At 48.6% G+C, this 23,077-nt stretch overlaps 3 protein-coding genes across 3 annotated transcripts; 1 reads left to right on the forward strand and 2 right to left on the reverse strand.

The window, feature by feature from the left end:
• Positions 1–474: 474 nt before the first annotated feature.
• LOC136749251 (E3 ubiquitin-protein ligase PDZRN3-B-like) lies at positions 475–5,428 on the reverse strand. The gene is made up of 3 exons (XM_066703368.1): positions 5,334–5,428; positions 3,934–4,029; positions 475–3,536 (listed from the first exon to the last, which is right to left on the reverse strand). Exons 1-3 carry the CDS (start codon positions 5,421–5,423, stop codon positions 2,070–2,072), a joined length of 1,653 nt encoding a protein of 550 aa, XP_066559465.1. The 5' UTR covers positions 5,424–5,428; the 3' UTR covers positions 475–2,069.
• Positions 5,429–5,939: 511 nt separating this feature from the next.
• Positions 5,940–8,110, reverse strand: LOC136750505 (PDZ domain-containing protein 4-like). Its single transcript, XM_066705662.1, has 2 exons — positions 7,844–8,110; positions 5,940–6,164 (listed from the first exon to the last, which is right to left on the reverse strand). The coding sequence occupies exons 1-2, from the start codon at positions 7,886–7,888 to the stop codon at positions 5,940–5,942; spliced, it is 270 nt and encodes an 89-aa protein (XP_066561759.1). The 5' UTR covers positions 7,889–8,110.
• An 11,708-nt stretch (positions 8,111–19,818) lies between these two features.
• btg2 (B-cell translocation gene 2) lies at positions 19,819–22,757 on the forward strand. The gene is made up of 2 exons (XM_066703369.1): positions 19,819–20,289; positions 20,746–22,757. Exons 1-2 carry the CDS (start codon positions 20,139–20,141, stop codon positions 21,108–21,110), a joined length of 516 nt encoding a protein of 171 aa, XP_066559466.1. The 5' UTR covers positions 19,819–20,138; the 3' UTR covers positions 21,111–22,757.
• The last annotated feature ends 320 nt before the right edge of the window (positions 22,758–23,077 follow it).

A 23,077-nucleotide genomic window follows, 5' to 3' on the forward strand; every position in this document is an offset into this window, starting at 1 on the left:
GGTAGTGTCATTATTGGGTGCTTCAGTTAGTTCCCACCCCTATAAAAGCATGTTGCACAGAATGCTCCCTGTTAAATTAGGCAGGTTGTCGGCTGCACCTGTAGTGTTTCGAGCTGATTGGGTTGTTGTTAGACTGGCCTATTCGGTTTCAGTCCCTAGTTGGGCCCGAATGGATCAGTATAGAATACCTTGCATGTTTAAAAAATAAAGCAAGGTAATTTTTTGAAAAATACATATGGAGATTTGGAGAAATGTCTTCTAGCTATGTGCCTTCACTGTATGGGGCAGATTTCACGGGGAAACACCAATTTTCCATTTCATTCAGCGCAAGTCATGCTTCTGTGCCTCACATGCCATGCAGAAAATCGTGTCATACTAACATGCATCATACGTTATGCTGAACCACTTCGAAATTCACATGGAAACCGTGTCACACCAAATAATAATAATAATCAAGATTGTATTACACAGTCCTTGTCTTTATTTCATCCTTTAAAATCCCAGTTTATTACAATTACATATACAGTATGTACAATCTTCAAAAGTAGAAACAAGCGATAGAAGAAAAGAATCTGGTGTCTATGACGGACCAAGGGCAGTGGGTCTTGGTTCGTGGGCCATTGTGGGTGACGAGACACAAGAATTAATGTCAATTTCCAAATAACATTTCGTAGAATGCTGTTGAAAGTCAGAGTCGTGCAGATGTTGACTTGGCATAGCTGGAGACTGTGGCACCAGGTGCAGAGATACTTTGTGGAGTGGAGGGGAAATGCGACTCCCAGAAGCATGTAAGAGGAGGAAACAACAGAAGACCCCCAAGTGAGGTGTGTGAAGTTCATACATCTGGTGTAACAACACTCATATGAAACCTCTGGCAGTGTCATGTAAAGTGACAGATCAGGAGCACTGCAGTGCATCACATTGACTGGATGCAGGTGTGTATCTCAGATGTTATTCTCTACGAGGGCGACTGTATGAGGTTTGTGTCCTGGTGTGCTGGTGAGACTGTCCTAAAGGTTTTCCTGAGTTTCTAGTGAATCTTCTCTACAGTTCCATATCGTGCTCTTCCAGTCAAGGCATTGTGTTGCTGCTCGTGTTTATTCAACATCACATCGCAGCCCGAGATGTTATCATCTATACAGTATGGTGTGCAGAAAAGCCCCTGCGGCATTTAATGTAAAAATAGCTCCGTGCGTCCGTCGGGGGTCATTAAAAATAGAATGTCTCCGATCCTTTGCAGCCTCCAAGAAGGAAAAATAATTTTGATGTGAATTACGGCAGGAAGTGGAACAGGGAACGCAGCCCTGTGTAAGGATTCAAAGCACCAGCCTTCTCTTTCTCTGCTCTCTTCCACATGGTTGGTTGCATTAGATGCTGCTCTGAGGGATGAAAATCTGTAATGACCTCGTTGTGTTGGGAACAATCAGCAGGACCCGGAGGCGAAGACTTCTGTGCGCGAAGGTTGATTTAAAGCCAATCCTTGGTGCTTGTTGTCGGGGTGTCCTGGTAATAATCAGAGTACACTAGAGTGTGTGCATGTTTTTGAATTACCGATCCGCCCACCTGCGGGTGTTTTTGCCCCCCAGGGATTCCCCTCCCTCACTTGTCATGCTCTTTATTGCTACGTCTGTTTACTTCAATCAGCGTCTCCTACAACGTTTTGTAAACGTACAGCAAGCGATGCGCTCTTTTCAGGTAGAAAACTAACAAAAACAAAACTACAAAAGGTCTTATTAAAGGGCTTTACATCCGAACTCGAGAGGAGAACAAGAGGTAGCGATGCTAACCGAAGAGTCTTTTCTTTGTCCTTGTTTCATTTTATTTTTTGATTTACCTCCCTCAGGAAATTCCACTGTGGTAAATCAATGTTGGTGTGACTCTAATTTTACAAGCACTGACTGTCGTAGATCAGATCACGGTTTGTTATGCACAGTGAAAGCACAGTAAATCCACAGCACAGCGTTGTCAAGCGTGGACGAATCAGTGAGAGATACAGAGGTCAGGGGATAGGTTGACCAGGGCAAGGGTCCACTAGGGGACACTCTCCCCTTCCCTCCCTGTCCCCTGGGTTATACGGTGGTGACTGAGAGCAGCGGACTAGGGCACAGGATCTCGCAGCTCCCGGAGGCAGTCTTGGTGCCGTGCGTCAACAGCTCCTCGATGGTGGTCCAGCTGTCCAGCACCTTCCTGTTGCGCAGGCGTGACAGCTTCCTGTGGCTCAGCTCCAGGACGGTGCTGGAGGCCTCCTTTCTGCGGCCGCCCTCCCAAGTCGGGACCCTGGTCATGCGCCGCTGCCGCTGCTCCCGGGCAGTCAGCACATGCCTCCTGCGCTCCGTCTTGCTCCAGTAGCGGCCTGTCTTTGCCTCGCTGCGCGTCTCCTCGTCCGTGGTGACCCCGCTGCGCTCGTCCGCCAGCCGAGACGCCCGTGCCTTCAGCAACTGGTTCCTCAGGACCCGGGGGTTGGGCACGCCCTTCCTCGGGGTTGGAGGGTCGCTCTCTTGGAGGCCTGTTTCCAGAACGGAGCTCTTGCCAGTTTTTGGCCAGGACCCTGGAATTTCGGACGTCTGGCAGCGCCTTTCACCACGGGCAGGAGCCCCCTTGCTGGCAACCTTGTCCGGTTTCTCCCCACTTTCGGTTCCACCCATTCTGTTGCCCTCGCTGGCTGAACAACAGTCCCCAGGTAAGATGCCCCTATTCTGTTCAGCTGTGCCCCTCTGCCAGGAGCCACTCGGACAGTCCAGCCCGCCCCTTGTGATTGGATCGTCCCCTCCCAGTCTCCTATGCTGGTGGAGAGCCGGGAGAGTCCTGTATTCCAGCATGGAGCAATGTCTCGCTCTCCTGGTCTCTGGGCTCCGGGTGCACAGCTGCTGGGAGCTCCTCCTCGGCAGGTCGCCTAGAGAGTCTTGTTTGTGCCTTTGCTGGCAGGAGGGGGAGCGGCAGGGGGACAGCAGGGAGCTAGTCAGAGCTGGTCTTTTAGGGGACAGCAGGGAGCTGGTGCCGGAGCCGTACCTGCTCAGACAGGGATTCTCGGCTTTCTTGTACTGCACGGACGACACGCCCATTATGCACCTGCGAGCCACGCTGCTGGGGCTGGCTTCCTCGGGCCAGCCGCTCACAGGCTGACAGGTCAAGGTCTCGGGGATGGACTCGAGGTCACGGCGAGCCTTGAGGATATCCCTCAGAGCCAGCTGCTCCCTGTCGCCACCATCACCCCGGCTCCGGGGGGCCATCTTGGCCCGGTAGAGGCGGATCTTCTTCTCCAGAAGCCTCTGGAAGCGGCGGAACTCCCCGGTGCTGACGCTGTAGAAGCCGGAGTCGCTGAGCTCTGACGAGATGAGCGACTCGGATGAGGGGGACCCCCGGCTGGTGAGCTCCAGCGGGGAGGAGCCAGGTTCCTCCGCCCCCTCCTCCGTCTCCATCCCGGACACCTCGCCCTGGTGGAAGCTGCCGTCGGTGCAGCCCAGCCCACTGTCCAGCTCGTGCAGGGGCGTGAGGTACCCCAGGGGCTTCTCCAGCACGGTGTCCTCGTCTTCGGTCTGAAACACAAGGTGGGGGACACTCAGCGGGCTTTGACTTACACCCGTACACGTAGAAGTCAAAACGTTCATCACCGGGAGGTGCGTTCTAGTTCCGTCACTTATTGTTCCAGTGAAATCAGAGCTCACGGTAATTTGTTTTTAAACAAACTGTATTTGTCCAGGGACACAGCTCTTTGTAAGACATCTACCCAACATATGTTAATGAAGTGGAGCAGAGAGATGCCCATTAGCACCCGGGACCCGGGAGAGAGAACAAACCCTTGACTCACCTCCCCACTCTGATGTCCTACAACAGCAAGTTAATGTTGTCAATTCTACAATTCGACTACAGCTTTGTTCAGTTTAGGACTAAAACAATGTAGACAGTAACCTCTCTATCTGTGACTCTGTTTACCTGGCTCAGGAAGCTGCTGGGCTCCTCCATGTTGGGGCTGCAGCAACCAATCAGGTATCCCCTTCCTTCAGGTGGGTACCTGGACAGCTCAGGGTCCTGAGGAAGACAAAAGAACACAAGAATTGGTTACAAATAGGAAGAGGCCATTCTGTTCATGTTTGGTTTGGTTTCTAGAAGCTAATCAGTCCCAGGACACAAACTGCAAATAAGCCTTTGCCAAAAATACAAAACATAAAATACAGATGCCTCTATTGGGTAATAATAATAATAATAATAATAATAATAAGTGATTCTGCTAGATGTCTCTTCATTTAAACGCCGAGCTCCAGCAGAGATGTCCGTTTTGTCTCTGAAATTCCCCGCGACGCTCTTCAATTCACAATAATTGTCCTTTCTAACAATGAGGCAGATCTAAACATTCGCTGAACAGACACGTTTTCATTTTGTTTCTCAAAGAACGTCTCCCGAGGGCCGAGTCGGTCTATTTTTAGTAGTCTATATCCCTGTGTTAATGCATTGTTCCAGCGTGTGTGTGTGTGTGTGCACATGCACAATGGGGGTGGAGGCCATGGCTCCTTGATGCTGAGCGATGTATACAGGTATTTGTAAGCTCTGCCGGCGAGTGAGGGATGAATGGTTCCCACCGCAGAATGAGTGTGTAACGCAGTGAAGTGTTTTTTCTCGTGTGTGTGTGTGTTGTTTGTTTCCCACTCGGCTCCCATGCAGCGTTTCCTCGTGCTCCCAAAAGGGATTTCATTAAACCTGCCTGGCAGCCGCCCACTGGGCACGTGAGCCGAGCGCTGTGTGTCTCGCGGGGCACGCCGTACAGCACACCAGGCGGCCTACATATCTCTGACAGAGACGCAGAGGACGAAGCCTACTACCTATTAATAAAGTGCCCCAATCCTTTCTTTAGCACCGTGGATGGAAGCATGAGGGAAAAGAAGGGGGGTATTGTTTTTTTATTGGCCTATTTCTCCACGAAACTGTCCATTTTTTATTTAACAGACTTCCATAAAAAGCTATCATCTTAGGGGTACGTATTTTCTTTAAAGATGTGAAAAAGAGATCTAGTGACCTGAAAAAGCACCAAAATCAGCCTCATTTCACCGTGCCATGTTTTAGCTCATCCTTACATTAAATTTTATGAGTAAGTGACATCAATTAAGCACTTAAGACTCATTCTCATTAAGGCTCAGACTGTAAGCCACTCTGAGTTAGGCAGGGCGTCTGCAAGGCAATAACTTACCATAATGATATTCTTAATTTCTGTGTGCGATCATTGTTTCTCAGCTGAGCTTGGTGTGATCATGTGGGCCGGCCTTTTCAGTACCTTTCTGGATCAATATTGTCTCGATGAACTGATGAGACAAACAGGTGTTTGAAGATAAATGGGTTACCTTGTATCCGAGCCGGTCCATGGTTTCCACATCGTGGGGAATGCTGGGCAGGTAGTCGTTTGCATTGTAATGGTCACGTGACAGTGTCATGTGATTGCAGCACGGCCTGTTGAAGAGAAGACGTGCCGTGAGTCCCAGGGAGTTAGATCACCCTTTCCTTCACACACACCCCTGTTCGCTACTCTGTCAACCCCAGCAGCGACCCATACTACTCCAATGCTACTCGCACACTGCTGCCTTAATCAAAATGGATATTGAGACATGGATTTTAATCTCCCCAAGCATTTTTATGAGCGTCTCGAGCAGATCAGATCACATGCACAGCTGCTTTGTCTTAATTTCTCTGCGCTTCAGCCTTCAGTGAATGCGACCTGGTTTTGATTGCATCTCGGTGGTTTATTTTGAGGAGAAGGTCTGTCACTATCGCTCTTCCTTAGGGGGCATCGAGCGTGAGAGTCTGTGTTTTGCCAGCGTCGCTGCGGATGTCCTGAGTGTCTCAGCAGTGGTGTCCCTATTCCTTGTACGTTGCATTGTCTGCATAGTCTTTTACAACAAAGCTGCTCGATTTCTCCGTGAGCGATCTCTGTATGTATAGGGTAAGTCACTCTACCTGTCACTGTAGGAGCTGAGCCGGGGCGATGACCCCACTGTGACCCCCAGGCCCCTCAGCGTGTCCCAGGGCCGCTCGGTCTGGGTGCCGCAGTCGGACACCTGCCTCCTCTGAGCGCGGGACTTCCTGCTGTCGATCTGCAGGGTGATGGGCTCCTCGTAGCCCCCCAGGATCTGCAGGACCTCCTGCTGGCTGACGTGGGACAGGTCCCGCCCATTCACCTGAAACACACGGGGGGAGACATTTTCAGCAGAGAAATAACACTTCAACAGAAAGAGACAAGGCGCGTCTTATCGGCAGCTTATTTAAGTAACCGATCTCTTTCATTATTACATAACCTGTCAACTAGAAAGACAGAATTGAACCACAGTAAGCGAGACGGCCTTGTTTCATAACATCGATAAGGACGCTTCCCCACAAAACAAATAAAGAGACAGACCTTGCTGAGATCATTCATTGAAAATAGCTCATCAGGACTAGAATAGTTTTAAGGAGATGGTGAATAATGGATCGTGCTCGAGAAGAGGCCGGCCTGGGTTTGCGAGGGTTGTTTAAAAGATTTGAGGGGGGGTACTTCTTTGGAGACCCTCAGTAATGGACAGCGGGGAAACGGGGGGCGGGAACCCGATTAACACAGGCAGCAGCTGCACAGTGTGTGTGAGCGAGGCTGGCGGGGTTTTGACCCTCGACCCTGTCACTAACTCAGTTTTCACACCATCGCGGATGCATCGGAGTCGGAGAGAGGTTTGTGGGGTGGGGAGGGCCTGTCTGTCCAGCAAACGGAGGGGGAGAGGGGGAGGGAGTGCGTCTCCAGCTCCTATAAACAAATGGTTTAATAAACGGGATTTAAGAAGCTAGTGAAGCACAGAGCGCACTTCATTAAAGAGCACTAAAGAGGCTGTTCTTCGCCCTTATCGGCCTGATGGGCCACTTACACAGCCAGGCTTCGTCGGAGACCCAGCCCGGACCGATGGGGCTTCGATAACCACCACTGCCCTCCACTGGGGAGTTATTAAGGGCTAAAGCACATCAAGAGCAAGACTTGGGGGGCAGAGGAAGAAAAAATAAAAACATATACAAAAAAGACTGTACTCTGAAGATCAAAGGCATGCCAGTTGCTTTGGGGATCCCCGTCCCCCCTCCCCCACCTCCTCCTTCCCAGATCTCCCTCAGAAATGGAGAGAAAAAAGAAAGAAGGAATTTAAAGCAAGTGAAAACTTCCCTGATCCTTTCTGAGTTGACTTCTGTATCCCCCAGATCTGTACCCAGGTCGCGTGAAGAGAGTGTATGTGCTTTAACTTGCACACACACACACACACACACACACACACACACACACACACACGCACGCACGAGCATGGATGTAGACTGCCCCTGTGGTCTGTGACACATTTTGCGTGTGCGTAAACACTCCAACACACCTCCACAGCAGTCGGGCATTGCCAACACGCATCTGGAGAGTAGACCAAACCCACCGTGTCAGGCCCCCCACTTGTGTGCAACTATTCACTGATCTGTTGGCCTGTGCCCATTGCTCAAGCGATCACTGGAGACCAGTGTGACCCCGCTGCAGGGAAGCATGGCAGCCTGCACACGAGATTACCCGTGTCCGCCAGGGGGGCAAACGGTTCGTAGGTGTGTTCTGCCATGTACGACCACATACATACTGCTGGAGGCTCCTGTGTGGGTCCTGTCCGTTGTGGGTTCGGCACCATGCATGTACGCTGACCCATGCATGCTCCGCAGTCCGAACGTGGCCCTCTCCCTCTTTCTTTCCCACACACCAGTCCCACAAGGGCACACGCCATGCACATGCGGCAAAGTTACCTTCCCATCAACCCCCTGCCTGCACCCACCCCCAACATTCTGCCCCAGCGTCACCCTGCCAGCAGGAACTTACCTCCAGACCGTCGTCCAGCCACAACCCGGACAGCCGACAGCCCATGGCCACCCTCAGCCAGTGCTGGTGCTGGTGCTGGTGCTGGTACCAACTTAAAGAGAGTCGAGTCCGATTTGGCTAGGAGGTGGAGGGGGATGAAGTGACGTCAGCAATCCAAGAGAAGGAAACAAAAAAAACAAATTAGAGAGATTCCAGGATGCAGCCGTGGCACAGGCACCCGAAACTGGCACACTGCAGCAGCCCCGTACCAGTCAGCGCCCGCGTGAAGCTCACAGGCAGTGTGTGTGGATGTGACAGCTCAGCACCGCAGCTCTTCCACAGCCCCCCCCCCCCCACCGGCGCCGAGGAGCCTGCCTGCCTTAGACTCAGACTCCTCCTCACCCAACCTCCCTGACCACGCATAGCAGCCCTGCTGGAGAGTTTCCTCCCTTCCCATTGGTTCATCTCACTGCTGACAGCCTCCCAGAGCCGTGGCTAGAACACGGACAGCCCCCCAACATACTCACACACACGCACACACACACACACACACACGCACATATACATACACACAGAGCGTTCCCTTCTCCATAGCTTTGCTTCAGCCTGGTCCTAATAACTGAATTACATACGTGACAAGTTTTGCAGGATTTTGTTTTTGCTTTTCTGCCTCCCTCTCTCTCTCTCTCTCTCTCTCTCTCTCTCTCTCTCTGTCTTTCTTGCCAGCACAGAATTGGTTTCCTTCTGAAAGGGAGGTCAATCTAAAACAAACAAACAATTACCCTTGATGTTACTGTCCAGCTCAAACCCCTTCCCCCTCACAGACCTCCACTGTCACTGTAATTTCAGCTTTCTGTGCTGATTTTTGTTCTTTAAAGACCATTTTGTTCCAGTTCCCCCTGCAGACAGCAGAGCTGGAGAGAGAGATGTGTTCATCTCTGCAACTGCTTGACTCATTCTGTGTCTTTTTTGTTTTTTTTCCAATCCTTTCTCTTCTTTTGTGTGTTTGTTTTTAATCCGTGGCTTCGATCACTGAGTCACAGCCTGAGTGGCACGATAGGAATTCTCTCAAGCATGTTAGGGTCTGTTTTTTGTGTGTTGTCATTTTTGTTTGTTTGTTTGGGGGGGGGGGGTGAGAAGTGCCAGACATGATGGTGAATTTGAAGTGAAGTAAACAAACAGTAAAAGCTCAGCTGTAGTTAATGTTATGCTTGACTATATGCTAATTGCAGTTTTGTCAGTTTACCAAATCTATCTATCCATCTATCTATCCACCTCTCTATGTGTCTAGATCTGTCCTTCTGACCAGCTGTCCAGCCATTCATCCATCTTTGTTTCTATTTGTCTATATTATGCTGCATGTATTCGCCAGTTCTCCTCCTGCCAGAACAGCTCCTCCTGCTGTCCTGCGTTCAATGCCGGTGTCTGAAAGCTGAGATCCACGTCAGTCCGTGCGCTGTGTGGCTCTTTGGGGGGTCGGGGGTGTGCCTGGCACGTGCTGGGGACCCCCGAGAGCCCGGGGCTGACAGCGGAGACACAGAGTCAGAGACCAGAGACACACTGACCAGAGCCCGGCCTCTTCCACGCTGTGGGCAGAGCAGCCCAGGTCCCGGACCACTGCGGTGCAGCAGACAGGAAATCAAGACACGAGTGGCTGAGTCTCCAGCAGCATTTCCAGTGACCCACTTTCTCTTTCCCTCTTATTTTCTTTTTTCTTTTTTTCCTGAGCCTCTGTCTCTGCAGGCCAGGAGCTCGATCCAGGCCAGGGGGGTCTCGGATGGAGGTTTAGGAAGGTGAACTATCTGTCTCTATATCTATCCATCCATCCATTCAACCATCATTCCATCATTCAGTCGCCACCTCAATCACACCAAGCACCTCTGGGATGAGCTTGGAGTGGCGAGGGCGGGCACAAGTGAGTGACCCCTGTCGACTCCTCCCCCTCCACTTCTGGCTCCACTCCTCCTCCCTTTCTCTCCTGCGCTCCTCTGTTCGGCAGTGCTCGGTGCCAGGAGTTAGCATGAGCATCGCCCGAGTGCCTGTCACCCTCGATCATGTAGCTGCGCTGTGCTCGGCTCATACCCCCGTCAGCACACAGAATCTTCTCTCTCTTTTTTTTCTGTTTTAGCTGTTGCTGCTGTTCTCTCTCTCTCTCTCTGTATTCCTGGAGGCTTGCTGTCCCTAATTCACAGAGAAGGGGGAAAATGAAAACAACATCGGCTCCAAAAAAAAGGAAAAAGAGAAAAGCCCGATGAGACAGTGACTCAGATTTTTCAAGGCCAGCTCCTTCAGCTGCCCGGCTCTATTCAGGCTGCGCTCTCAGCTGGCTGCTCACAATACTGGGTCATTACCTCTGTGCCAGTTCATTCTAGATCATTCCATGAAAAACACAGCTCTCCAGGAGTATAAAAAAGTCTCCATGCTCCTGCTTTGAAGCCACACTCGAATACCCCAGCTCTAAGAGGGTCTCTCTGCCCCTAATCCCTATCTCGAACCCAACAAATCCTGTCAATGTGTCCAAGTTTCCAAGTACAATGGATAATGGCAACACCAAGCACATATGGGAGTGGACAGAAACACACCAGTGTGGTTGAAAATCTTGGTCCCGGTTTATTCAGTGGACCAAAGAGAAGATGCTGAGAGTGGACCAGCACCCAACGATCCCAGTCGGTTTGAGGTGTGCTCATTTTCATCTGGTAGGTTTCTGGCTTGTACTCAACTCCTGTACGCAGCCTTGTGTAATACCGAGAGAACTTTCTTGAAATAGGGCCTAACAGAGGAATTCATTAATATTTCAGCATAATGGGACAGTCGAGAGGAAAACTGGGTTTTGGGCAAGCAAGTCGTGGAAGTCGGGCTCTTGTTCTCCTAACGAGGGTTTGTACTTCTGCGCCGCTCCCCGGGGACCCCCTCTCCCCGCTCCTCGACATCAGCGACTGCATTCAAGTTGACCTGTTGTGTGTGTTTCCTGTTCCTCTCCATGTTTCGTTTTGTGTTCAAACTGGAGAGACCTCAGCCATGTGCCGGCAAAATCATGAATAAAACATGGGGGATTAAAGCAAGAGAGGCAGAGCAGTTTAACCCCATCCCCCTGTGCCCGGCTGTGCCCGGCTGTCACTCTATGTCCTGGTCTTACCCTGCCATTTCATTGGCTGCCACCCCGCGGCAGTCGAGTGAGGCCCTCGGGAGCCTTTCTGACCCTCGGTGACTCCCGCAGCCCCTCGCTGTTCCGCCAGTGTTTGAAAGCCATGCTGCTTGTCGGCACCGTGTCCGAGATGAAGCCACATCGGGAGGGGTTTGGCTGAGGCTAGCGAGGCTCGTTAGGCGCGGAAGAGCCCGCTCATGCGTGGGGAATCGCATTTGCGCCTCCGCCTGCTGCCGAGCCGGGCCAGCTGCGGTGCAGGCCGGGGCGTGGAGACACGAGGGCCGGGGTAATGCGTTGTGAAAGCCCAGCAGAGCCCATATGCGAGCGAGGGAGGGAGTCGGGGCGGCAGAGGGCAGCTCATGCTGTGCCGTGTCCGGAGCCATCCTGTGTGAGAGCAGCCTCCCCCCACCATCACCACCACCACTCACACCACCCCTGTCCCCGTCCCTCCAACCCCCTGGTTCCAACGAAGAGAACAAGTTGTGTGCAAACAAAACCCACAGAGCAATCGCCCAGCCCCCCACAATGCAACTGGGCCCCTTACCCCTCAACCCCCTTCCCAGCCCTGTGCCAGTTGTACTTAAGTATTTCGCCAGTTGTCAATTTTTTTTTATCAAAGGTGGGGAGGAAAGTCACGTGGATCAGACTAGCAAAGTCAGACACTGCATTTCCTATTTTCGCCGACACAGAGTGAGAGAGAGAGAAAGAGAGAGCACAGATCTCATTTTATAACTCTTTGTAAACAAGACAAAATGATTGTCTTTCAACAAAAGGAAGAGGCTTTGCACTGCCTGTCTATGTCTTCCTTTGTCTGTCCATCCCAGGAGACTCTCGGTGGGCTGTACATTTCAGTTTACGGGCTACTGTAGTCAGAAACAGGGTGCAATGTGCTGTACAGGACAGGGAAAGCTAAGAGAGACTGAGGACAGCCCCGAGCTCAGGCCGTGTCACTTCGGGGAGTCAACTGAGGACTGGTGAATGTGCTGAAATGACTCAAACAAAACAAACAACAGACCAAAAAAATAGGCAACAGCAACATTAAACATTAAACATTAAACAGCAACACTGGGCTGTTCCTGGTGCCTCTGTTTCATCCTAGCGTGGCATAATCTCTCTCTGGACTGGCCCGGCTCTGGGTGTCTCACACAGTCAGATTCGATCAGCCCGGGCCGGAGATGCTGCCGGGTGCGCTGACAGTCGAACAGGCAGCTGAAGCCGCAGTCAGCAGGAATGTCCTCGGCCTCTTATGTCTGCAGCACGCCTGCATGGGCACTTCTCCCGAGTCACGTGTGTGGAGGACTAATTGGGGCGAGTTCGTGAAGGGGCCTTAATGGTCCTGCGCTGCCTGTTCTCACCGGCGCTCGAAATGTATAAATTGATCACAGCCTTACCTGACGCCCGTGACTCAGCGCGACGGGAGATGGTGATGTTTTTATGCCATTTGCGAATGCTTTAATTGCGGACTCTCCCTCCCCTTGTTGCAGCTGCTCAGTCACGACCACTTTGCAAATGCCAAAGCATACACAGAAACATTTTCACATTTATCTGTGGCATAAGAACTTATAAGAAAGATTTGATGGCACACGTTTCATGGTTCATGCTCTTAAACTGGCGTATGAAGGGTATAAAAACAGGATGTCCACTGTGGATTAGGATTTCCAGTTACCCCCCTAAGACATGAGTGATTTTGTGTCATTTGAAACGCAGAAACAGTTTCCCCCCACACTTTTGCCAATTTACAGCTCTATCAATGAAAACCATCGCTGTAACCATCACTCTTTACAACACTTTACTGAAAAAAGGGAGGCCCTGATTGAGGAAAAGCTTCGGCCTGTCTGCCAATCACACATGACTTCGTGGCGGTCAGTCGTGCCGAATATCATCGGTTTACACCTGAGTTACTAGCGGGGGGAGGAGCAGGAACTACTGTAAGGGTTTTGGAGAAGCATGTGGCAAATATGGCAGCTATACTGAATGGGTGTGAGGGAGTTACTGTATCCTGTCAAGTGGGAACCTCTTCCCTTGAACTGAGAAACGTCCAGGGTTGGTGAAGTTGTTGTGGTTCCTGTCTCGTCTTGGGGCTGTATCCCATGAATGGGGTCCTCACTCTCCATTGTGGGGTCTCCAAAGTGCCTGTCGTCAATCAGGAGGTGTCAGTTGTGCAGCAGCAGGAGGGTGTTTGTTTGCTGAGCAAATGGGAGAAATATAAACCCAGACAGTCCCGTTCCCGTCACCCCATCCCACTTATCCCTCCCTGTGGAAGAGCCACAGAGGCATTTAATTCAGATTTTAAATACATTTGCAAGGGTGGGTGCACATTTAAATCAGATTTCTCTGCCTTTTGTCTCTAATTTAATTTCACACATGAGGCCATCTGAGGCCGCCGTCAATGAGTCTTGGCTTATCTCTGACCGATGTGACACCACTGGACACGATTACATCCTCACTACCCCTCCACAACCTGGGGAGTTGGACAGAAGCACCCCACCCACTCAGACGCTGAGACTGTGACAGATCGCGCTGCTCGGTGACGAACAGACACACCACCGGGGAGAGAGAGTTGTGTGGGGACTTGGAGCAATCTGTATAGTACTTGTGAAAGCACCTATGTACCGTGGGGAAGTGGGGGGGGGGGGTACAGAAGACACCATCCAACAGCAGGACACCCAAGTGATGGCCATAATAGTCCAGCTGAGCGCTGAAGTAGCCAATCCATTGTTGACACAGGGCTGCCGAACACACAGCGAGTAGCAGGAGGCTCCCTGGGGTGGGCGGGGGTGGGGACCCCCACGGGACACACACCCACACACACACCCCCTGCCCTCTCCTCAGGCCTATACACACCCCCACAGCACACATCACCCAAGTTTTGTTTTATTTTTAGCAATCTGTTACACTCCAATTAATTATTTTCTAAACCACACTAAAGAAGTCAGTTTTGCAAGGGATCACAGGTTTCACTGTTTTTTTTAAAGTTTATTGTTATTATTATCATTACCATTGTAAATAATAACCCATTACCTATTATTAGTAGTATTTTTAATACATAATTTACAAGACAGCTTTATACAGTTTACATTTTTCTCAGACATTGACATACAATGTACTACACAACGTTACGGGGGTAACAACCTGTATGTATATATACCCGTGTATGTGCTCTAAACAGTTCCGATGCCACAGGACCGGTTCTGCTGCCACTGCGTTGGGGGCAAGTTGGAAAGACGGTGGGACCCCCATGGTAATAAAGAAGAGTGTCCATGGTATTAACAGTGCATTACTGCCCCCGGCTGTTGAGCTTAATGTGTGCAGCTCCTTTAACAGCATCTGGAGACAACTTACTCCTGTTAGACTTCTTTTGTAGAAATGGAAAATCCTACAATCAAATATATAATGTATTTAATTATCATTTAATACATATATATATATATATATATATATATATATATATATATAGAGAGAGAGAGAGAGAGAGAGAGAGAGAGAATATGTTCCATGCATCCCATAGTGACTTTGCCAAGCATTTGTGTTATTATTAACACCTAAGATTTCACCTTCAAAAACGGTTTTAATTCACAGCTCTGTAAACAAACAGATGGATTCTGTCTGTGTTGACCTTTATTTTTTTATCAGCCTTGTGTACCACAGGCAGCTGCAAGGCATCGAGCTACTGCCAGGGGGCAGCAAAGTGGAAGAACCAGGAGTGCAATCCGAGTCCCCAGGTGAGGTTTAATCAAATACTAATTTTATAGCAGCCACACAGAAAAACAAGGAGTGTATGATTTACATCGAGCATGATCATCTGATCAGGTATACCCCTCTCCATTGGTTTGGTATATTTATAGTTCCTAAGAGTTTCCTAAAGGTAACCTTTTCAGTGTTAACTTTCTCTTGGCTGTTTTTGTTCCTACTAAATGTTTTCTGTGAGAATGTTGTTGTCATTTGTTCAGTTCATATTTGCCCAGCTGACATAGTCTCTTCTACAAATACCAACAAAGTGAGCTTCGATGAAGAGGGGTAGGGAAGAGAATTAGTGTGGCACAGCTCTCTGTGGCTCATTTGTGAGGAATCGTGCACTGAAGCCTGTGCCGCCCTCAAATACCTCCCCCCTCACATACAGCTTCCTGTGGCATCTGTGGAATAATATAACAGCATGGAAATGACGATCTAAACAGGAATAACAGCAGCAAAGAGACCGAGAAGACAAAATGCAGGCTGTGAAAACCACACTAGCAGCAAGGGAAGAGCAAGGGAAACAAAAACAGAATACAACAAGCAGCTACCTCTAGTTACAGTTTCAGAGAATCTGAAAGGAAACTGCGGAGGAGCCAGTTTCTGCTCATTTCCTTTCCACCATTAGCCTTTTTACTGAAGCAGTTCGTGAGCGGCGCCTACACCACAAGCTAAAACAACAGGCCGTGCTTCGTGCCCCACATCCCCTGCACACACCTCCTCCTACCAGAGAGCATTTCTGCTAACCAGGTGTGTCCCTGGTTTCACACCTCCTCTCTCTAGATAACAACACAAACCTCCTCTCTCTCCGTGTTCGCTCTCTTTCAGCAGCCGGTTGCCTACTTTACTGTCACTCCTGCAGAGAGCAGAATAGATCAGCCATCTGGGCCCACGCTGACATTTACCAGATGTTGGTGAGATGGAGCAAAAACAAGAAAGCACCGAAAAAGAAAAAGAAAAAATACAACAACGAATCGACGACAGCTCTGCACTCTCCCACACAGCTGTTTAGTCTGCCGCTCGCTCTTAGCCCACACAGAGCGTAAACCCGGCTCTCATGGCTATCGAGAGCTACATGGTACAGAACTGGCCCACATGTTCTTGCAGGCCCACAGCTGACACTCATTTTTAAGGGGCAATTCGTGTCATCTCTGTTTCCTGTTGTTTAATTTGATATTGCAGGGCCTCCAGTGTGTGTATGTGTGTAGTCTGCACTGTACTGCACTGTACTGCCTTTGTCAGACAGAGAAACTTTGTTTGCCTCTGATCTGTGTATTGTGTGAAGGAACTTCTTCAACACAGTGGGGAAATAATTTAGTGTGACACCGTTCTCTGCCACCTCAGGCACAAACACCAGAGCTTCCCAGGTGACATTTGAGGATAATTTTTTGGACAAAGGCGTCATTATAGTTTCTTGAGTGTTCTGGGATCTGTAAGGTCTCTTTTCTACCACTAAGAACATTCAAATAGTGATTGTCCTAGTCACAATAACACCAGAAATGTGAATAAAAGGGTGAATCATTTCACAAAGACTGAAGCACCAAGTAGAAATTCAATGTAAAACATGTGTGCGGCGTTTTGATCGTGTCGAAAGTCTCAAATGCAGATGTGGAGTTTAGGAAATATGATTTCACTTCAGAAGCAGAGTGCTAGTGCACGGTTTGCATTACACAAAGTGCTGGGTGAACACATATTGGAGCATAATCAAAATGCATTAACTTCTGGATGGCTTCCCCTCCACCTCCCTCCGTCAATGACATAGTATCAAGTTACTGGCAGGCCCAGGCGTGTTTATCAGGCTGCCTGGAGAATGGAGCATATGGTTTCAGCCTCGCCCCAATGACACACACAACCCTCTCGGCTGTTGCCTTATCTGTCTTTGCCGACACAGGTGTCGCAAACCTCAACACTGTGTTCTTTGTGCCTATCAAGCCCCCGATGCCAAGCTCTCACCCCTTGTTTGGCAGGGTGGTGGAGATTAGATATTACATCCAAGAACCTTGACGGGACATCTCAGTCGCAGGAATTGAGCAGTCAGCAATCGCTGAGCTGGCTTTAACAAATCCCCCTTGTCTAGCAAAATGTCAGTAAAGACAGCGGGTCAACTGAAATCTGAACTGCTTCTACCAGGCCAAGTACTATAACTGTACTACCACATGTAAAAGAACAACAACAACTACTACAACTACTACAACTACTACTCATAATAATAATAATAATAATAATAATAATAATAATAATAATAATAATAATATTACACCCAATTACAGATGTCTTAGTTGTGTGTTTTCACAGTAGCATATGACTATATTTCCAATGACAAACGAATAAAATAACACTGAAGCATGTTTCTCCCTTTTCTTCTTATCTTCTCTATTCTTATTACTATGATAATCATGATGATGATTAACTCGCCCGGCTGGACTGTCTTCAGTTGGCTGATTTGCTCTGGGCGAGGCTGTTTGAGGAGGTGTGAGACCTCTCCCATCTCCTCCATTATCCCCGCTGTGATGATGAAAGTGTGAGAAAGACCTTCCATCCGATTTCCTCAATTTGTTTAACTGTAAACGTGTCTACCCCCCTCATTCACACGTAGGCAGGACTCTTATATGCCCCTATCACGGAAATGCAACCTTTGTCAAAACAACGAAGCGACATCCCTGCCTTTCCCATGCTAATGCCTTTTCAGCCACGTTTCTAGTACCTTTAACGCACGATGCGGGCACAGGAAGTTGAAGTTTGTTTGACTTTTCAATTGCGTTACAAAAGAAAAGAAACCTTTTAAGAACTTAAAAATGTTGTGTTCGTCCACTTTGTCTGTTCTGCTCTAAATTGAACTCCTATCCCTGTGTTTGCAGCCGCGCTCGGCCGGACATACTGTCTGCACCCGTGATTTACATCTTTATTGTATGTGCTTAGTGTTGGGATGTTTTATGATGAACTATACGTTGACCGGACGCCGCTCTGGATACAAACAGTCAATTAAGCGAGAGCCTGCGTGGCCGCCCCCCAGCCCCCAGCCCCCAGCCCCCCAGAGCCCAGCCCCCAGCCCCCAGCCCCCAGCCCCCAGCCCCCCAGAGCCCAGCCCCCAGCCCCCCAGAGCCCAGCCCCCAGCCCCCAGCCCCCAGCCCCCCAGAGCCCAGCCCCCAGCCACCAGCCCCCAGCCCCCCAGAGCCCAGCCACCAGCCTGAGCGCCTCGGCGGAGCGTGTTTTCCACAGGAAGAGAAAAGAGAAGTGACGCATCCAGGGGGTTTTATGAGAGTGAAAACAGCCAATAATACAGGTCTTCTGGTTATTGCAGGTCTCAGTCAAATTATTATGACTTGTAATGTCACACCAGGGAAACATCACACTTCTGAGTGACTGCAGACAAACACACACAACCTGTCTTTGCCAAGATGAGAAAACCATGCCCAGTATAGTATTATATAATAAAATGATACTGCACCATACTAACGTAAAACCTCTGTGTTAAGTCATACTTGGTCAATAAACATTTATTTATAAAAGGCAAGCAAATTTCCGCAGCAAAGTCGCAGATGATTGTTTAATTTGGTTGCCATTAACGGATATCCGCAGTAAGTCTTCCTGTATAAACCTATATTTGCGGCTATAAACAATATTTACGTTTAACAGATACAAGTATACGAAACAAACGAGGGCACGCAATACACACGGCACATAACGGAATCATAATTATAATAAATCACCCCGCAGTTGTGGTGTAAACAGCAGTAATTATGCGGTGAAATCACCAACCGCAACAAAAGACAACGCCGTGTTAAATTAAGTTAATTAAAAACACAGTAAATACAGTATAGGCGGCTGAATCAGAAGATGGGATTTCTGTAAACAAATAAATGGATAAATAAATCACGAAATCGTCTCCCCCGGGGCTTTCCTCGTCACGATTCAGCTGAACAGGCTTTCCCATAGGCTCAGTCACTGTCTGCCTGTTGATTATATCTTTGACATGCTAATATCACATGGAAAAGGGTGGTTTGCCCCCAAAATAGTTTTCGAAAGTTTATATGTAGATTTAGAAACAACAAAGTGTATTTCAGAGCTGTGTTTTATCTGGATTTTAATGTATTACAATTGTGTATCAGGAATATAATGCAAAAATGTATATTAACGAATTTGTATTAATTATTATTATTATTATTAGCAGTAGTAGTAGTAGTAGTAGTAGTAGATCCAGTGATTCAGATACTTTTATAGTGAGGGAAAACGTATTTGATCCCCTGTTGATTTTGTACGTTTGCCCACTGACAGAATAACAACAAAAAAATCCAGAAAAACGCATTTAAAAAAATTGATTTGCATGTTAATGAGTGAAATAAATATTTGATCCCCTATCAATCAGCAAGATTTCTGGCTCCCAGGTGTCTTTTATACAGGTAACGAGCTGAGATTTTTTTGAAATGCGTTTTTCTGGATGTTTTTGTTGTTATTCTGTCTCTCACTGTTAAAATACACCTACCATTAAAATTATAGACTGATCATTTCTTTGTCAGTGGGCAAACGTACAAAATCAGCAGGGGATCAAATACTTTTTTCCCTCACTGTAACTACAGCCCAATACAGATAATCGAGATCAAGGCTACGGCACTAGGCGTTATTTTTCAGCATCCTCCACTGTATGTTAGAGCACAAATAAACACACGGCAGCTCTGCACACTATAAAGCGCCCCATTCATGTAATATTGAGGATGAGGTCAGTGTTGGCCTTTAATAGAACAGTTGTCTAGTGGTGTCAAAGCGTTTCAGAGATGTTTAGCACTCTCCTCGGTATCTATAAATAAACAAGGCAAACTTTCTTTGAAGCCAAGCAGTAAAAGAACAGAACAGAACTTCCCAGCAGTGTCGTCACCGAGCGCGTCACGGCTGACGTCAGTTTCTCCACTCGGCCGGCGGAAGTTAATTTGCATATATCCAGTTTCAGACTCGGCGTAGTAGCCACGCCTCCGGGAACCAGGAGCAAATCAGACGTCGCAACGCAGGGTAGGGGGTGGGGCGTGCTTTTGATTGGCCGACGGCGTGTGTCAATCAGAGAGGGGATTAGATGAGATCACGTCTTTGTGTGGGGCGGCATAAATAGGGCGCAGCAGCCGAGTGGGTACAACTCTGTGCTGGACCCGTGTGTGTGTGTATATATATATATATATATATATATATATATATATATGTATGTATAAATACTGTATTTTTGGTCATCAGTACTTGGAGGGGGGACTCCTTTATTTTGCTACCACTCCGAAGAATGCACCTTTGAACCAGCGGCGAAAAAAAGGAGCTCCCGGCCCGGCGGAAGAGCCTGCTCTCAGTTAAAGACACGGCGGACCCCGGTGTGGAGGCGCTCGCTAGAGACGGGGACTGCTACCCTGCCACCCTGCCACCCTGCCACCGACCCCCGCCTGAAACGGACGAGCCGACACCATGAGCCACTGCTGCAGCGGCACCAAAGCGGAGATGAACCCCGAGCTGACGGCGGCGGCGGGCTTCGTCACCAGCCTGCTGCGGACCCGGGGCTGCCTGAGCGAGCAGCAGCTGCAGGTGTTCAGCGCCTCGCTGCAGGACGCGCTGGCAGGTCGGTCCTGGGCGCTGGGGTGTCGGGGGTCTGTGTGTGTGTGTGTGTTGGGGGGTCTGTGTGTGTGTGTGTTGGGGCTTTGTGTTTTGCTCGCTGGCCGCTTGTCTCGAGCGGAAGTGCTAACGGAAGAGCCGCAGAGAGGAAGCCATCTTGTTGTTTTGGTCGTCTTTCTTGTGACGGTTGTCGGTCGGCGTTGTCGCTCGCCCGCTCCCCGCGGTCAGCGCTGTTTTGCAGGCGTCGCTGCTCTTTAATCCCGGTGTCCTTTGCGCGCTGCTCGCTACAGCCACTCGTTACATTGTGGCGTCTGACCTGCATTACAATGTATCCCTTTTCTCCGCGTAAAGACTTTTAATACAACGTCTATTTGTAATGGTTTACTAGATTATCATTAGACCACAGTATGCACATCTGTATATTTTATTGTTCCAGTATTAATGTTGTATTTCTGTTCTCCAGAGCACTACAGGCACCACTGGTTCCCCGACAGGCCCCAGAAGGGATCCGGCTACCGTTGCATTCGGATTAACCACGAAATGGACCCGATCATCAGCAAAGTGGCCGGCAGGATCAGACTGAGCAGCCAGCAGCTGTACGAGCTCCTGCCCCGGGAGCTGACGCTGTGGGTCGACCCGTACGAGGTGTCCTACCGCATCGGCGAGGACGGCTCCATCTGCGTCCTGTACGAGGCCGAGGCCCCGGCGCCCAGCAGCGCCCCCGCCGCCAGCAGCACTTCCTACAGCGGGATGTACACATGCAAGAAGCAGTACCTGATGGGCCGCGCAAGCCCCCCCAAGAACTACCTGATGACCGTCTCCAGTTAGGCAGGACCGGACAGGCAATGCGCTGCAGAGGGGGGGCTAAGCACAGCCGCCTCGGACCCGCGACCTTACTTTCTTGTATCTCGAACTGGGTGTAACTTTCTGCAATTTTATCTTTAACTCCCCCATAAACTTTATTTATTAAGCATCAAGGCTCTTTATCTTTTGCTCTCCCTTTTTGGGTGTGGGGGGAGTGTATTTCGAGCACCAGCAACTTAAAAAAATGAAACTAAAGCACTCTGGCCCCAGTATGCCCAGTGGAGTATTGTTGAGGGGGCTATTGCATTAAGATGTAGCTACTATAGACCCAGATCTGGCGGCGTGGCTGATTCAGGCGGCCAGCCGTGCTCTTTGCACTGCCAAGGCATTCAGTATATGTACACGTTCACTTTGTTCTCAGATTTTCCGTACTGAATTCAGCCTTTTCTTGTATTTTTATATCTATGGATATATATATATATATATAGACACTGCATAACATATCTGTGGGGACCTGGGGTGGGCGGTTTAGGGTTAACCCCAATCGGGGAATTAGTTTTTGTTTGAAAAGGTGCAATAACGACTTCAAAACTCTTGCAGCATTGGACGTCATGGTTAAGCTTTAAGCTCAACTCCTGAACAGCAGCCACTTCTGGTGTGTCCCGTCCGACACTTAAAATCACTAGCAGTGTGGCCTTACACGCGTATATACACAGCTTGTAAAACAAAGACCCTGAAACTTGTTTTAAAATCGGACCTGTCCTAATTTGTGAACCAAAAAACAAAAAAACAAAAAGTACAACTGGTTTAAAACGGTTTTAAGTGCAAATGTTACTCTATTGTTGGGCTGAAGTATTTGTAAACTTTGAAGGTCAGATCTATTTCCAGTAATTTGTGCAGTTGCCTTCTGTGTTCTCCACAGCCTTAAAGCTGAGTGCTGCCTTAACTAAGCCACAGCATTGAGCATCACTGCCAAGCCGTGCAAGTGTTGTAGGAGTTTTGCAATGAAATGAAGTCAAATAACTTTTCCAGATTTAATTTGTATCTTTTTTTTTTTTTTTTTCGGTATGCGTGTGTGCAATAGACCCAGGTTATACAAAGAACAGTCCCCTGCACTATAACTGTGGCACCAAAACCGCTTTCTCCAATTCCTTCATGGAAATTGTAAAGGTTTGCCTTCCAGCAAGAGTCTTTGCAACTTGTGCACTGTGACCATGAAGCAGGGGCCGAATTTTACCCTGAAAGAAAACCGGATTGTGTTTCGAGGTGGGTGTTGGGGGTTATAAACCGTTCTGTTTGAGCTGAAAGTACAGTGGTGGCTGTCGAATTCCCTTTCCAAGTCTGCATTGCCTGTTTGAATAAGCTGTGAGGTAGTAAGCCGTTGTAAATTTGTTAGCGCCAAACTGACACGTTTGTATCCCAATGCTGGAGTGTAATCTTAAGTGTAGTATTCTTTCTGGATGGGGCTGTTGAGCAGCTAATCTGTTTACTGTTTTTCTCTTTTTAATTATTATTGTAGGTTTTAAGCTAAGAGGAAGAAAATGTGTATTCAATGTACATTTTTTTTGTTTTTTTTTATGGATTGTGTACATATATAGATAAATGTACAGTTTTGTACTCTACACAAAGTCATTTTAAGAAGATAATAAATTTTTACAAGTTGCAAATTTACCCCAGACTCCTTGCAATGTTTATTTTGCACACGCAGCTGATCGAGAGAGCATGAGAACCCAGAATCATTTCGCCCCAAACAAAACAAACGGCCCGCGCAGCTCTTTGGAAACACAACTGGAATTACATCACAGTCTGGGAAGACAAGCAGAGGGGGATTTATGTTGTGTGTGGTTTGACATGCGTGCATTTATAGGAAAAAAAAAAAAAAAAAAAACTTAATTCAAAGTTTACAGCTAATAAACGCTCTTCTAAGAAGGTACAATAACATAAGTGATAAACAAGCTCTGCTGCAAAGGAATATCTCCCAATTCTCCTGA

Source organism: Amia ocellicauda, chromosome 5 (genome assembly GCF_036373705.1).
Source record: "Amia ocellicauda isolate fAmiCal2 chromosome 5, fAmiCal2.hap1, whole genome shotgun sequence".
Taxonomy (NCBI): domain Eukaryota; kingdom Metazoa; phylum Chordata; class Actinopteri; order Amiiformes; family Amiidae; genus Amia; species Amia ocellicauda.